This window comes from Podarcis liolepis (assembly GCF_965112155.1).
Source record: "Podarcis liolepis genome assembly, chromosome: 3".
In the NCBI taxonomy this organism is placed as follows: domain Eukaryota; kingdom Metazoa; phylum Chordata; class Lepidosauria; order Squamata; family Lacertidae; genus Podarcis; species Podarcis liolepis.
In genome coordinates this window covers 120,789,294-120,806,167 of record NC_139557.1, presented here as the reverse complement: position 1 = coordinate 120,806,167, position 16,874 = coordinate 120,789,294, and the positions used below count along the sequence as shown (strand labels likewise).

General features: G+C 50.0%; 1 protein-coding gene across 1 annotated transcript in view; it reads right to left on the bottom strand.

Moving 5' to 3' along the window:
* The window catches only part of KIF13B (kinesin family member 13B), a 199,630-nt gene that overhangs the window by 73,709 nt on the left and 109,047 nt on the right, over positions 1–16,874 (bottom strand). The window contains 7 exon segments of the mRNA XM_083494982.1: positions 885–1,013; positions 1,961–2,110; positions 8,435–8,581; positions 10,038–10,200; positions 11,642–11,852; positions 13,005–13,218; positions 13,220–13,268. Coding sequence (XP_083351108.1) covers positions 885–1,013; positions 1,961–2,110; positions 8,435–8,581; positions 10,038–10,200; positions 11,642–11,852; positions 13,005–13,218; positions 13,220–13,268 — 1,063 coding nt within the window.

Sequence of the window (16,874 nt, the reverse complement as noted above, 5' to 3'; positions counted from 1 at the left end):
TTGCGATTCGCTGCTTCTGCGCATGCGCATGATGTCATTTTGAGCGTCTGCGCATGAGCGAGTGGCGAAACCTCGAAGTAACTCTTTCCGGTACTTCCGGGTCTCCGCGGGACGCAACCTGAAAAGATTTAACCTGAAGCAAGATGAAGCTGATTGACTGTATGGGACTGGCAGAAATGACTGGCAGAATCCGTGACCAGGGAGAAGAGTCGGCAGAAGAAGACTGGAAAAAATTAAGGACTACTTACAAAAATATTGTAAAATTAAGGAATGTTGGATGATGTTGGATTGAAATTAAGTGGTTTCAAGCTGTAATTATGATAAAATGACTTTCTTTTTGTAAGCAAAAATTTAAAGTTATAATAATTTAAGATGTTGGAGAGAAAATAAGGTGTTTTTCTTTTCTTTTCTTTTTAAGCTGTAATGCTTTGAGATAAGGATTTGCTGTATAAACAATTCAAACTGGATATACAAGAAGGGGAGGTATGAGGAGGTCGGGGAAATTTGTTATGAGAAAATAAGTTGTGAAATTTATGTGTTTTTAATATTCTTATGTTTGTTTTTTCTTTTTGTTTGTAAAAAATTGGAAACTCTAATAAATATCTTTTAAAAAAAAAGAAAAGATTTAACCTGAAGCAAACATAACAAGAGGTGTGACTGTATATTCAACACAAAAAACGGCGCCAATTTGTTGTTGACAAAGGACAGCTAGACATATAAAAGCCCCATTACCTTCAGTAGCTTAGGGCCCCATCAAGCCTAAATCCAGCCCCGCATATGGGGCACTTATGTTGCCTCTATAGCTATCAGACAGCTAGTTGCCCATTTTCTGTGCCTAGGTGCTTCGCAAAGGGAAGCGGGGAGCACTGTCTCCGCAAACTCACCATGCACGCCAACTTGTGCTCCTGCAGGTCGTTCTCGCCAAATCCTTCCATGCCGTCCTCGCCTCCTGCGATGCGCTCCCCAATCTCCCCGCTCACCCGCACAACTTCGACGTGGAGGCGTCCGGCCACCTGTAAGGGGGGGGGGGAATAAAAACGCCATGGTCATGGACCGGCCGGATGGATGGATGCCAAGGAGTGGCGGGAGCCCGACCGGCCAGGGAGCTGCCCCTGACTCCCACTTTGACACCCAGGAGGGGAAGATTTTTAGGAACCCAAAATAAAAATGCAACCCAAGACAAACCGTACACTATTTCTATGCAAAGTCCCAGAATGCCAAGAGGCGCCACCAATAAATACAGAGAGCGTGTGGATGGTCCGGGAATCAGCATGTTTTTATATGAGTAGAATGTGTCCTTTTATTTAAAACGCATCACTGGGTTATTGGTGGGGCATAGGAATTCGTTCATTATTTTTTTGCAAAATATACTCCAGCCCCCCACAAGGTCTGAGGGATGGTGGACTGGCCCATGGCTGAAAAAATTTGCTGACCCCTGTCCTAGAGCGTGGGTAGGCAAACTAAGGCCCGGGGGCCGGATCCGGCCCAATTGTCTTCTAAATCCAGCTCACGGATGATCCAGGAATCAACATGTTTTTACATGAGTAGAATGTGTCCTTTTATTTAAAATGCATCTCTGGGTTATTTGTGGGGCATAGGAATTCGTTCTTTTTTTCAAAATATAGTCCGGTCCCCACAAGGTCTGAGGGACAGGGGACCAGCCCCCTGCTGAAAAAGTTTGCTGACCCCTGGTTTCGGTCACCCAGGTGAAACTGAGCCAGTGTGGTGTAGTGGTTAAGAACGGTAGACTCGTAATCTGGTGAACCGGGTTCTCTTCCCTGCTCCTCCACATGCAACTGCTGGGTGACCTTGGGCTAGTCACGCTTCTCTGAAGTCTCTCAGCCCCACTCACCTCACAGAGTGTTTGTCGTGGGGGAGGAAGGGAAAGGAGAATATGAGCCGCTTTGAGACTCCTGAAGGGGAGTGAAAGGCGGGATATCAAATCCAAACTCAAACTCACCTCTCCTTTCTGATTGATGATGGGCACAGCGTACTGCAGCTTCACATCGTAGAAGAGGGACTCGAGGAAGACGTTCGCCACGCCGATCAGGCTGTGGTTCTCCTGCTCGTCGTAGAAAGGATCCGCTCGCCGGAAATACGACCTCATGACCTTGATCGCGAAAGGGAGACAAGTGGCAAAGCCCTATGGTGACCAGATCCACAGACAACTGCCATGGCCCTATCTCACAAGATTGAGGATGGCGAATCTTGCTTTCTATTCCGCCCTTCCTCCCTGAGGAACCCAGGGGAGCTACACAACATTGTAAATTAAAGAAGTATGGATGTACTATTTCAAGAAAAAGCATCTCTGACCATGCTGGCAGGGGCCTTGCGGTCCAAAATATCTGGAGAAAGATTATGGATGATCTTTGCAGACAATAATAATAATCAAAGAACCTCTTTTGGACTTCTGGGATGGAAAGGAAAATGAATGAATTTGTGGTGCCTGGACTGAACATCAGCTAGCATCGGGAAGAATAGGAAGTAGGAAAACATCAGCTAGCAGTGGGAAGAATAACTAGATATTACTCTGGATTTTGAACATTGGATAATAAAATAAAATAAAATAAAATAAAATAAAATAAAATAAAATAAAATAAAATAAAATAAAATAAAATAAAATAAAATAAAATAAAATAAAATAATAATTTATTTATACCCTGCCCATCTGCCTGGGCTTCCCTAGCCACTCTGGGCGGCTTCCAACAGAACACTAAAATACAATAACCTATTAAAAGTTAAAAGCTTCCCTAAACAGAGCTGCCTTCAGATGTCTTCTAAAAGTCTGGTATTATGATATTATGAGGAACTCTTGTAGGCACAACAGACAGACATCACTTTTTACTCATCTCTCTCTTTCCCTTTATTCTATCATTCTTATATATTTGCTTAAAATAAAAAAAATTCCTTCCAGTAGCACCTTAAAGACCAACTAAGTTAGTTCTTGGTATGAGCTTTCGTGTGCATGCACACTTCTTCAGATATATTTGCTTGTTTGCTTTCTTCTTCATTTTCTTTCTTATTCGTTATCTTGTTTATGTTTGTTTTTTTTAACCGTTATGTTGAAAAGCTTTATTAAAACTATATCTATGGAGGGGGCACCCGGTTGGGGAAGGATGGCCCAAGGCCACACCTCATACAGCCTTTCCAAACGTCTGAGTCCCCCCGGGTGTTGCTGAGACTACAACTCCCATCAGCCCCAGCCAGCGTGGCCCAATGGATGTTGGGAATTGTAGTCCAACAACATGCGGGGGATAGATAGATAAACTTTATTCGCGTTAGCCAACGGCCAGAGCAACATAAAATAAGCAATATATACAATTAAAAAGTCAACAATGGGTCAAAAGGACAATCAGATGACCAAGATTATCGTTCGGATAGTGGCCCTTAATCTCATTGCACCCTCGATAAACCTGGCAACCTTTGCTGTGTCTTCTGATCATTTTGATCTGATAAAAGAAAGAACAATATGGCCGCAGATGGGCGGCCTGGGATGGTAAGTAAGAGTGGGGTGATGATCTCGTTCCTCAGATCTTTATAAAGGGGACAGGACAGGAAAACATGAGCCACTCTTGAGGTTGCAAAGCATAGCACTTGCTCTCCTCTCTATTTAAATCTCCCTTTGTGTAGAGATTTTCAAAAGGATTACATGACCAATCTGAAGAATCATGAACTGTGCAGGCTGTTTATGCTAGCCAGATTTAATATGTTTCCCTCGATGATGGTAAGAGGAAGATATTTAGCTCTCCCAGAAACAGAGCGTCTCTGGAAATGTGGTAGGCAGGAACCTGACACGTTGGAGCGTATTTTCTTTTCTTGTGATTTTGGCATTTATGCCAGCAGACAATTGTTAGAGGCCTTACAACTTAACAGGTTTGGCTCTATGCCGCCAACGGTTCAGAACCTGCTCTCGGACAGGAATGATCAAGTTACTTTAATAGTGGCTAAATTTTTGAGTGCTGTCCATGTGGAAAGACTGGGCCATTATGGAGAGATTTAGTGGTTCTTGATTGGTCAGTGATGTCATAGTGTCGTACTATATTATTTATGCAAATTGTTATGCTGAATTTGTATTTTCCACATTTTGTATATGGTGTCTGTATTATAATGTGTGGTCTGCTATGCCTAATAAAGGATTGATTGAAACATGAGCCACTGTTTCCAGATTTCCAAATCGACAGGGCCAGAGTCGTTTCTCAGTTGGAATCTTTTGGTACCTGCCCTCAAGTACGGCAGAGGGCATCCCATCCAATCTGGCCAGTGTGAAGAAGGCACGTCTGTATTTGGGGATAGTTGATTTATACAAATATGGTGCCAGGGAATCAAACTGAGAAGGGGGGGAAAGGCATACCAAGGACAGAATTTCTTTATAATGGCCAGATAGTTCTGTTGCTCTAAGTCCTTCAGACGCTGTCCAGTTAACATCCGGGGGAGTGTCAGGAAGAGCTGACCTAGTGCCATAGCTGTCAACTTACAGATTTGAAAATAAGGGACCAGCAGCCTCGAAAATAAGGGATCAGCAGCCAAAATAAGGGATTTTGGCTTAGCTTATACAGAAATCCGGCACTGATGGAGCCATGCTGCTTTTGCTGCGACTGACTGTGTTATGCAGGGGGTTGGACTAGATGACCCTAAGGGTCTACAACTCCGACCAAAGAAGAGGGGCAGACAAAACTGATGAACGACGTCGAGATGGCAAAGCTTACAGGCAGAATTAGAAACCAGGAAGAGGACCTCTTTCATAAAGAATGGGGAAAGTTTATAATATAGTTGAAAAGCTATTGTAAAGAGTTACATACATTGGTAGGACAGAAAACTTGTACAGTGGTACCCCGCAAGACGAATGCCTCGCTAAACGAAAAACCCGCAAGACGAAAGGGTTTTCCGACTTTTAGAGGCTTCGCAAGACGAATTTCCCTATGGGCTTGCTTCGCAAGACGAAAGCCCATAGGGAAATCTCCTGGGACAGCGGGGAAGCACAGCGCACCTTCTCCTCTGTTCCCAGACCTGTCCTGAAGGCTTGTGGTGGGAGGTCCGGGAACAGAGGAGAAGGCGCGCAGCGCTTCTCCTCTGTTCCCGGGGCTTGCGGTGGGAGGAGGGTTTTTCCTTCCCACCGCCAACATTCAGAACAGCATTCTGAATGTTGGCGGTGGGGAGGAAAGCCCTCCTCCCACCGCAAGCCTTCAGGACAGGTCCGGGAACAGAGGGGAAGGCACGCAGCGCTTCTCCTCTGTTCCCGGACCTGTTTTGAAGACTTGCGGTGGGAGGAAGGTTTTCCTCCCCACCGCCAACATTCAGAAGGCTGTTCTGAAGGCTGGCGGTGGGAAGAAAAGCCCTTCTCCCCCGCCAGCCTTCAGAAGAGTTCCCGGAGGGCTGCCTAGGCTGCGGATAGCAGCATGCTGCCCCGCGCAAGGGGCGCTCTTAAGCAGAGCGCCCCTCGCGCGGGGCAGACATTCGCAGCTTGGGGAGCCCTGCAGGACTTCCCCGCAGGGCTCTGCAAGCTGCGGATAGCAGCCTGCTGCCCCGCACGAGGGGCGCTCTTTAGCAGAGCGCCCCTCGCGTGGGGCAGACATTCGCAGCTTGGGGAGCCCTGCAGGACTTCCCCGCAGGGCTCTCCAAGCTGCGGATAGCAGCCTGCTGCCCCACACGAGGGGCGCTCTTAAGCAGAGCACCCCTCGCGCGGGGCAGACATTCGCAGCTTGGGGAGCCCTGCAGGACTTCCCCACAGGGCTCTCCAAGCTGCGGATAGCAGCCTGCTGCCCCGCACGAGGGGCGATCTTAAGCAGAGCGCCCCTCGCGCGGGGCAGACATTCACAGCTTGGGGAGCCCTGCAGGACTTCCCCGCAGGGCTCTCCAAGCTGCGGATAGCAGCCTGCTGCCCCGCACGAGGGGCGCTCTTTAGCAGAGCGCCCCTCGCGCGGGGCAGACATTCACAGCTTGGGGAGCCCTGCAGGACTTCCCCGCAGGGCTCTGCAAGCTGCGGATAGCAGCCTGCTGCCACTCGCGCGGGGCAGACATTCACAGCTTGGGGAGCCCTGCAGGACTTCCCCGCAGGGCTCTGCAAGCTGCGGATAGCAGCCTGCTGCCCCTCGCTTAACCCTCTGCTTAACAGCACCCCTTGTGCGGGGCAGCAGGCTGCTATCCGCAGCTTGGAGAGCCCTGCGGGGAAGTCCTGCAGGGCTCCCCAAGCTGTGAATGTCTGCCCCGCGCGAGGGGTGCTCTGCTAAAGAGCGCCCCTCGTGCGGGGCAGCAGGCTGCTATCCGCAGCTTGGAGAGCCCTGCGGGGAAGTCCTGCAGGGCTCCCCAAGCTACGAATGTCTGCCCCGCGCGAGGGGCGCTCTGCTAAAGAGCGCCCCTCGTGCGGGGCAGCAGGCTGCTATCCGCAGCTTGGAGAGCCCTGCGAGGAAGTCCTGCAGGGCTCCCCAAGCTGCAGATGTCTGCCCCGCGCGAGGGGCGCTCTGCTTAAGAGCGCCCCTCGTGCGGGGCAGCAGGCTGCTATCCGCAGCTTGGAGAGCCCTGCGGGGAAGTCCTGCAGGGCTCCCCAAGCTGTGAATGTCTGCCCCGCGCGAGGGGTGCTCTGCTAAAGAGCGCCCCTCGTGCGGGGCAGCAGGCTGCTATCCGCAGCTTGGAGAGCCCTGCGGGGAAGTCCTGCAGGGCTCCCCAAGCTGCGAATGTCTGCCCCGCGCGAGGGGCGCTCTGCTTAAGAGCGCCCCTCGTGCGGGGCAGCAGGCTGCTATCCGCAGCTTGGAGAGCCCTGCGGGGAAGTCCTGCAGGGATCCCCAACCTGTGAATGTCTGCCCCGCGCGAGGGGTGCTCTGCTAAAGAGCGCCCCTCGTGCGGGGCAGCAGGCTGCTATCCGCAGCTTGGAGAGCCCTGCGGGGAAGTCCTGCAGGGCTCCCCAAGCTGTGAATGTCTGCCCCGCGCGAGGGGCGCTCTGCTTAAGAGCGCCCCTCGTGCGGGGCAGCAGGCTGCTATCCGCAGCTTGGAGAGCCCTGCGGGGAAGTCCTGCAGGGCTCCCCAAGCTGTGAATGTCTGCCCCGCGCGAGGGGTGCTCTGCTAAAGAGCGCCCCTCGTGCGGGGCAGCAGGCTGCTATCCGCAGCTTGGAGAGCCCTGCGGGGAAGTCCTGCAGGGCTCCCCAAGCTGCGAATGTCTGCCCCGCGCGAGGGGCGCTCTGCTAAAGAGCGCCCCTCGTGCGGGGCAGCAGGCTGCTATCCGCAGCTTGGAGAGCCCTGCGGGGAAGTACTGCAGGGCACCCCAAGCTGCAGATGTCTGCCTCGCACCGGGCAGCAGGCTGCTATCCGCAGCCTAGGCAGCCCTCCGGGAACTCTTCTGAAGGCTGGCGGCGGGAGAAGGGCTTTTCTTCCCACCGCCAGCCTTCAGAAGGCTGTTCTGAAGGCTGGCGGTGGGGAGAAAAGTCCTTCTTCCCCCGCCAGCCTTCAGAAGAGGTCTGGGGACAGACTGTCCCCGGGCCTGGTCTGAAGGCGGTTTCCCTAGGAACGCATTAATTGATTTTCAATGCATTCCTATGGGAAACCGTGCTTCGCAAGACGAAAAACTCGCAAGAAGAAAAAACTTGCGGAACGAATTAATTTCGTCTTGCGAGGCACCACTGTAGTAAAAATTTGAACTATGGATGGACAAATGATTTATAAAAATGGAGTTATGAAAGGGGTGCAGAGGGGGAAATCACTACATTAAGATGCTGCACTGGTTGGAGGGGATGCTAAGCAGCACGTTGGGGCTGCCGTTGTCCTGGCGCGAGGAGTTCCATCGACCCTTCCCCGCCCGAGAGAGAGGGAGGGAGACACTCGCCCATGCCACCCGCGAGCCTGGCATGAGGCGGTTGTGGCACCACCCTTCTGCGTCCCTCCTCATCCCCTCCTCTTCCTCCTCCCTCAGGCCGCCTCCTCAGCCACCTCCGCCGCCTCTGGCTTCCCCTGGCAGCGCGGCGGAAGTCTCGCAAGAGAGGGGCTTCCTGCCCACCCGCTGCCACCCGTCTCCTCACGACACGCCCCTGAGGGGGGAAAGGGAGAGACGGAGACGAGGCAGCTCGTGCGGACGCTCTCTCTTGCGCCGGAGGACCCCGAGCCGCTGCTTCCCTCCTGAGCCAGGCGAGCATGGAATCCGGGAAATTTAAGGGACATCATCAATAAGGGACAGCAGCGGGACACGGCGCTGGGATAAGGGAGTTTCCCGCCAAATAAGGGACGGTTGACAGCCATCCCAGTGCACCCATGGCAGGGGCGAGATTTGAACGGTGGGCCTTTCTAACATTCTCTCACACTGCGACGCCACACGCCGGGGACGAGGAACCTGGGGCCCTACCAATGTTGTGGGACTTCAGCTCCCATCATCCCTGGCTACTGGTGGGAACTGTACTCCGAGGGACCTAGAGAGCCGTTCTGCTACTCAGGAGAAGTGGCGGCTCCATACCAGGTTGTCTTCCTCACAGTCCTTCCATTCTTGATAGAGGTCTCTCATGTCCACCAGCCGATTCTCCAGCTTCTCCAAGGACCAGATCTGCTTGCCTTTCCCTTTCCTCCGAACTTGGATGGCCGGTTCACTAAGGACGGCACCTCGCTGTGGGGGGGGGGGGAGGACAAAGGAGGAGATTATGGGGGGGAGAGCAGAAATAAAACGGCAAGGTAAAAATCAACTTGGGAATGCGACTGGAATTTCCTTGAAAACACAAAGCAAACTCACTCATAATACACCCAAAGAGCAGCTAGAACTGGAATGTTTTCATGTTGCAGGCAATATAAGTGTTGCACATGCTGGAGAAGATATTTGATCCTTTATCTATTTAACAAATTGTTAAGGAAACAACCCCAAAGAGGTTTAAGAAGAGAATACATATCGTGAACCAGTAGGCTGACTGGAGGGCAAAAGGCAGCTTGTTAAGATGAAAGCCTGTGATAGCTTAACCTCTTTATTTTTCAAGAAAACCCCTGTACAGCGGTAGCTTGGTTTGCATACGTCTTGGTTTGCATACGTTTTGGATTACAAACAAGTCAAACCCAGAACTGCGTGTCCCGGTTTGCAAACTTTTTTGGGATTGCAACCCATTTTGGGGGGGATTACGAACAAAAATTTTTTGGAGGCCCCATTGGCGAAAGCGTGCCTTGGGTTACCACGTGTTTTGGTTTACAAATGGACCTCCAGAACAGATTATGGTTGTAAACCAAGGTACCACTGTACAGTGTTATAATGTAAAGGTCAAGGGACCCCTGACCACTAGGTCCAGTCGTGGCCAACTCTGGGGTTGCGGTACTCATCTCGCTTTACTGGCCGAGGGAGCTGGTGTACAGCTTCTGAGTCATGTGGCCAGCATGACTAAGCCGCTTCTGGCGAACAAGAGAAGTGCACGGAAACGCCGTATACCTTCCTGCCAGAGTGGTACCTATTTATCTACTTGCACTTTGACGTGCTTTCGAACTGCTAGGTTGGCAGGAGCAGGGACCGAGCAATGGGAGCTCACCCTGTAGCGGGGATTCGAGCCGCCAACCTTCTGATCGGCAAGTCCTAGGCTCTGTGGTTTAACCCACAGCGCCACCTGCGTCCCTGTACAGTGTTATACTGTACCCCATACAGTGGTACCTCAGTTTTCGGATGTAATCCGTTCCAAAAGACCATTTGACTTTCGAAATGTTTGAAAACTGAGGCGCAAAGGGCTGTCTGCAAATGCAATTGAGAAAATTGGGGGGGAAACTCAGCGGAAGCTGTTCGACTTCCGAGACGCGTTCGAAAATGGAAGCATTTGCTTCCGGGTTTTCGGCGTTCGAAAACCAAAACGTTCGGCTTTCGAGATGTTCAGAAACCAAGGTACGACTGTATTCTGTTGTAAAAGCACATGGCGTACGTAACTGACAAATAAAGAAGGTGTATGTTTTGGGGTTGTGTTTTTTTAACTAAAGCTGCCATTTTGGGCCTAAAAATACAAATGCTCTAAATCAATACATAATAATCATCGAAATTCCAGCTGGCCGATGGAATCCATTCTCGATAGACGATGAATGTGGCTGGTCAGGTTCCTCACCTTTCTGTTTGCGTTAAGGCTGGAGGCTGGGATCTGCAGGGTGACCTTGTATTCCGTCCGTTTGTCCATCTCTTCGGCGATGAAGCTGGCTTCTCTCACGTACAAGTTGGCCTTCATTATCTGCTCCCTCAGCTTTCTCAGGCTGTGGGTCAGCATCTCTTCCCTTTGGAGAAAGAGTGAAGGAATGGGTTTCCCAAACCCAAAACTGACTGTGCAGGCAGTTTGAAACAGGCACCAAAATCCCTATTTTTCCTTAGCTAAAATCCATTAACTTGAGCTCTGAGTCAATGTATAAACAAAAACCCAGCTGAATAAACAAGTGCTCAGAGCCCTCTCCTTTATCAGTTCATGACGGCAAGGATGGCCTTGACTGTTCCAGTAGAACAGGGATGACATGTCTAGGTCTTATCTTACATCCTGGACACACTCTGACGCACAGACCTAGTCCGGGAACAGCACCAGAGTGTGTTCTTGGAGGTGGTGACCTCTTGCTCCAAGATAAGAGTAGGAACAGGAATACCCTTTTATGGTCAGAAGTACAGGAAGAAATACCCTTTTATGGTTAAGAATACCGAAGCAGGAACATATGTGATGTCAACCTGCGTGTATAGGCTGACGTGGTTGGATTCCTGGGGAAGGAGGGAGAGGGTGCCTGGAGGATATATATACTGCATGAAATTTTTCATTTCTTTGAACTTTCTGTGGACTGACCATGCAAGTGCCTTTCTGCTGTTCTGGAGAGCAGAAATAAAGAACTCTTTCTCTGAACCAACCCTTGGTGTCATTTGACTTCCTCCCTCCTGTCCGGGAGCAACACAGAGCCCACCAATCGGTAAAGTCTAATAAGGCTATAAGAGGAAAATGTGCGATTTGGAAAAGAGCATTTCCACGGCTGCCAAAGATGCAAATCCCAAGGATCAGTTTTGGAATTTGTACAAGGAGTTGTAATACGGCTACACTACGGCATGCAGCTGAATTGACACATCTAATCAGAAGCTCAACTGTTTATGGGGCCACTATACTGGTATCTGAACGGGACAGGAGCGGTTTTGCATCTTCCATTGTCATTATCATTCCTAGATTTAGAGGGACCACCTTGTTTAAGAGCTCACGGTGAGCAGTTTGCCACTTTGAACTATGGTTTTTAGATCATGGTTTGGAGACGAACCATGGTTATCACTAACCATAGTTTACCCTGTTGGGACACCATGGTAAACATGGGTGGTGAAACGGTGGCTGTTAAAGTGGTTGTTGAACTACAATTACATAATTGCAGACCACTGGCCATAATGGCTGGGGTTCTTGGAAGCCCAATAGCGTCCGAGAGCCACACACCCCTCCAGTAAACCATGGCTTGTATGAACCAGGAAGTGGGAGGACGGAGCGCACAGGCCCAAAACGTGTCCCTGATGAACAAACCATGGATTTGTCATCGTTCCTGAATGGGGTCGCAATGCACCTATAAAATGCAAAAGGCTAAGGTTGCAGTCCTCAACTCACCTAGGGATAAGTCCCACTCATGCTGAGAGCAACAGTCTGTGATAGGCCATGCAACTTCTACGCAGGTTCTCCTCCCACTGAGCTACTGTATTCCCTCCACTCACCTCTCTTCCGCCCACTGCCGAAGTCGCTGCTGAGCGTTGGGAGAGTGCCAGGAGAACCTGTCCATGGTGCGGAAGTGCTGTTTCTCAGGGGAAAGGCGCCTCCGGAGCTGCTCCAGCTCGTGCTCGTACATCAGCCTCTGCCGCTCCAGCGCGGTCCGCTTCTCCTCCTCGTGCTGCTGCTCCAGACTTTGCAAAATTGACTGCATGGGATCTAGGAAGGCGGAAGAGTTTCTTTCAGTCAGACGCAGGCCACAGGGTCCGCAGAGCTCAATGGTATCTACAGAGGACCATTCCATCAACGATGTCTCCGAAAAATTTTTCCCATCGCTTGGGAAGACAGGCAAACTAATGCCAGCGTACTGGATTCATAATTGACTTCTGACTTCTGTTCAATGATTGAAACTAACATCTTCACGTCGAATCTTACGTGAACTTATCTCCATTCAGAAACTCTTAAAAGGTAAAGGGACCCCTGACCATTAGGTCCAGTCGTGGCCGACTCTGGGTGTGCTGGTCCAGGGGGGAGGTTACTGTGAGGCGAGGTCTAGGACCTGAGTCGAGGGTCGGCAGACAGTCCTCCACGGGCGAAGTGGGGTCCACAGCAAGGAGCCGGGCAAGGACAGGAACTCTGGGGGAACAGGACTGGGCGCTGGCCGAAACAGCTCTTCAAGGACGTTGCTCCCGCAACCTGGGACCGGGCTGAATGGCCTTTATCTTCTCTGAGGCCAGAGGCGGTCCCGGCCCCCAGGTGACCCGCCTCTCCTGGCCTTAAGGCGAGCACTCCTCCTGGGAGAAACCAGTTTCCTCCGCCTCTCTGCCCTGAGCCTCTGCAGCTCAGGAGAGGCCGGTGGGTTACTGGACCCAGGGGGAGACTCACTTTCCCCTGACAGGGCTGGGAGAGGCGCACCTGTAGGAAATCCGTCCTCAATCGCCTCCGGAGCCAGAGTGGATTCACCTGGTGCCTGCTCCTGAGGATCCGGCACAGGTGCAGGCGCTTCAGAATCAAGGCCCGGACCCAGCTCAGCCGGCCCTGGAGGCGGGGACTCCTGTGCAGGCTGGGATTCGTCAACAGGCTCATCTCAGCTATCTGCCAATCTCCCATTCCCACCACCCTTCTGAGTAATACCCCTCCCCACCTTCTCACTATATAGAAGGATCTGGCAACTTCTGTTTCAGTGTATCTGAAGAAGTGTGCATGCACACGAAAGCTCATACCAAGAACTAACTTAGTTGGTCTTTAAGGTGCTACTGGAAGGATTTTTTTTATTTTGACTATGGCAGACCAACACGGCTACCTATCTATTATTACTATTATTGTTGTTGTTGTTGTTGTTGTTGTTATTGTTATTATTATGCTCCTTACCGTTGCCACCCAGAGCTTTCATGGTGACCTCCATCTGCGCATATTCGTAGCTGAAGTTAATCTCGCTGGAAACCTCGCTGGAGCTGTCCCCGTCCAAATCCAGCTGTTCTGAACTGTTGCTTCCTTTCATTGAATTGTCTTTGTCGTCGTCCTCGGCTTCCGATTTCTTTTTCTTTTTTGGCAAATTCAGCCTGGAAAGGAGGGAGGGGTCCCATTAAAACTCTGGTCGATGCAAAAGATGCCCGCACTTCAGGGGGTTTTGGACTAAATGGTACCTTCCATCTCTACAAATCTATGACCTTTGATCGAATTACAGGGTTATAGCAAATGTTCCTGCAGGGATATGCCAGCCACTGCAATCAGCAGGTTTTGGTTCTAGTAAAAGTCATGGAGTGGGAGATCAACACCTTTTATTTTATTGAGGCTCTGCTCAGCACTCCCTTTAAATAATATTTTTTTCCTTGCATTCCCCCTCTAGGGTGCGTCTTATGGAGCGAAAAATACAGTACAACTCCCATCAGTCGCACTCAGCCTCAGAGGTGTTGATCCCAAACCTCTGGAGGGCACCAGGTTGGGGAAGGCTGCAGTAAGGCATGTGCAGGCGAAACATCTGGGAGGAATGCGCTGCGTTGTTACCTGGCAAGAGGGCGTGTGCCGCTCAAGTTTTCTAAAGCCAAAATTCCTCTGGTGAGCTGTAACCAACCAAACAGCTCTAAGGATTATATCCTTCAAACAGAAAACCACAGGTACGCCCTCCATTCCCCATCCAGATGGATGTGCAGCTTTTATCCGGAATTAAAAGGCAGCCAAGGGAGTTATTAAAAAATCACAGGGATTCATCTGCAACGCCAGAGGTCAAGGGAATCCTACAGGCCAAGGTGTAGACTTCCCAGGCTCCTGGTTTTTAAAGATTTTTTGTAATGCTTTTAAATTAAACCAGGACACGCAGTGACATAGCAGTGCAAAGGTATACAGTGGTACCTCGGGTTAAGTACTTAATTTGTTCCGGAGGTCCGTTCTTAACCTGAAACTGTTCTTAACCTGAAGCACCACTTTAACTAATGGGTCTCCTGCTGCAGAAGGAACTCTTTTTAAAAAGAAGGGTTTTATCCGGGGGCTTTCTGTTTCCAGACTTTTATGTTAAGTTGCATGAAGAAGCGCTAAGAGAGTTGCTGTGCCTACTTGGCAAAAGGTATGTTTGTTCCAGTCTTGGCCGCGAACTCCCTGGATGGTCTCAGGGAATTCGCTTTCCCAGCCTCAGTGCTCATCTGCAAAATGGGCACAACAGAAGCCTGTTGCATGGAGCTTTCCTGAGAATGTGCGAACCAACATGTGTGGGTGGCTTGAATTCAAAGGGGCTTTTGCGCAAGGACTCCCCAGTCCATGATGCTCCAGTTTTTTAAATAGATAGATAGATACAGTGGTACCTCGGGTTAAGTACTTAATTCGTTCTGGAGGTCTGTTCTTAACCTGAAACTGTTCTTAACCTGAAGCACCACTTTAACTAATGGGTCTCCTGCTGCTGCTGCGCTGCCCGGAGCACGATTTCTGTTCTCATCCTGAAGCAAAGTTCTTAACCCGAGGTACTATTTCTGGGTTAGCGGAGTCTGTAACCTGAAGCGTCTGTAACCCGAGGTACCACTGTACAGCCTTCTTGCAGCCTAGTTTAAGTGTCAGCCTCCACCACAGCGCTGAAAAATTCAAGGTACACTGGTGTGAAATGCAGTCTTGTTATTCTGATACGGAATGGTTTTGCTTTTATTACAGTGGACGCTCCGGCTGCGAAGGTGATCTGTGCGGGATGCACGTTCGCAACCCACAGCGTTCGCAACCCACAGTGGTGCATGGGTTGTGATTTGGTGCTTCTGTGCATGGGCCGAAACCTGGAAGTAACCCGTTCCGGTACTTCCGGGTTTCAGCGTTCCATAACCCGAAAAAGTGCAACCTGAAGCATCTGTGACCCGAAGTATGACTGTACTTTAATTGCGGGTGTTTCCTCATCGTTATGGGTGAGATCCCATGGACAGTAATACTAAAAGGAAAGGGAGTTCATGATGGCTGGGAGTTTGTTAAGAGGGAGATAGTAAAAGCACAACTTCAGGCAATACCAATGAGACGGAAACATGGAAGGTGCCTAAAGAAGCCAGGGTGGCTATCTAAAGAACTGTTAACTGAGTTAAGATTAAAAAAGGATGCGTACAAAAAATGGAAAAGGGGGGAAACCACCAAAGAGGAATTCAAACAAATAGCCAGCACGTGTAGACACAAAGTCAGAAAAGCTAAAGCACAGAATGAACTCAGGCTTGCCAGAGAGGTTAAAAGCAACAAAAAGGGCTTTTATGGGTATGTTCGTAGCAAAAGGAAGAACAAAGAAACAGTGGGGTCACTCAGAGGAGAAGATGGTGAAATGCAAACAGGGGACACAGAAAGGGCTGAACTCCTCAATGAATTCTTTGCCTCAGTCTTCTCCGATAAAGAAAAGAATGCCCGACCTGAAGAATTTGGAGCAAATGATTCAGCAAAGGAAACACAGCCCAGAATAACTAAGGAGATAGTACAAGAATACTTGGCTAGTTTAGATGTATTCAAGTCTAAGGAGTGTGGTGGAGTGTCTCCTTCTTTGGAGGTCTTTAAGCAGAGGCTTGACAACCATATGTCAGGAGTGCTCTGATGGTGTTTCCTGCTTGGCAGGGGGTTGGACTCGATGGCCCTTGTGGTCTCTTCCAACTCTAGGATTCTATGATTCTATGATTCTATGATTCTATGTTTTTGCAATCCACCCTGGGACCACTTGGTCAGGGGTGGCTACAAAAACCAATAATAAAAATAAACCGAAATGTGCCCTTAGGAGGGTGTAGAGATGGGAAGGAACAGCTATTAAGAGTGGATCTTACTTCCTCTTGACTGCTGGGACCCATTAAATCAAGGGTTCCCAAACCTTTTCGGGTCACTGCTCCCCGGGTTCCCAGTGCCCCCTCCTCTATAAAAAGCATCACTCAGAACAGCTGTTTGCATGACCCACTAAGGAACGGCACCAGAAAATTCAGAACAGTAACAGTTAATTGCATGTTCATTCAAAGTCCCAGTTAAAACTATTTAATTTACTGAACGGCACTGGGTGGCGCTGTGGGTTAAACCACAAAGCCTAGGACTTGTCGATTAAAAGGTTGGCGGTTCGAATCCCCGCAACGGGGTGAGCTCCCGTTGCTCAGTCCCTGCTCCTGCCAAACTAGCAGTTCGAAAGCATGTCAAAGTGCAAGTAGATAAATAGGTACCGCTCCGGCGGGAAGGTAAACGGCGTTAACTAGAAGCAGCTTACTCATGCTGGCCACATGACCCGGAAGCTGTGTGCCAGCTCCCTCGGCCAATAAAGCGAGATGAGCACCACAACCCCAGAGTCGGCCACGACTGGGCCTGATGGTCAGGGGTCTCTTTACCTTTACCTTAATTTACTGAACAAAACTGATGAACCAGCTTTTCAGAGTCTGATAGCCATTTACACCTCCACTTTGCTTTTAATTATATCGACGATATGCAGGGCTCTCAGATGGGCACCACTGCCATTCTAAGAGACCGAGGGAGGTGTTCACGGCGCCTCTTTTCCGAGAAAAATAGCGCTGATTCCACGTGCCTTGAAAGGCAAACGCATTACTTGCTAACATCAACATGCAAGCTAGCCAAAACCCCAGCTTCATGGAATCTGCAAGCCCCAATCTTGAACTCCCTCTCCGTTTTAGAGAAATCGTTTCCCCTGCCCCGAATACAAGCACTTCTAAAATTGCAAAAGCTAAAAGGGCCTCCACTTCTGCCTGCCTCTGTAATTCAAGCACCCGAGTAACCTACTTTGAAAATAAAACAAAGAGGAGAAAG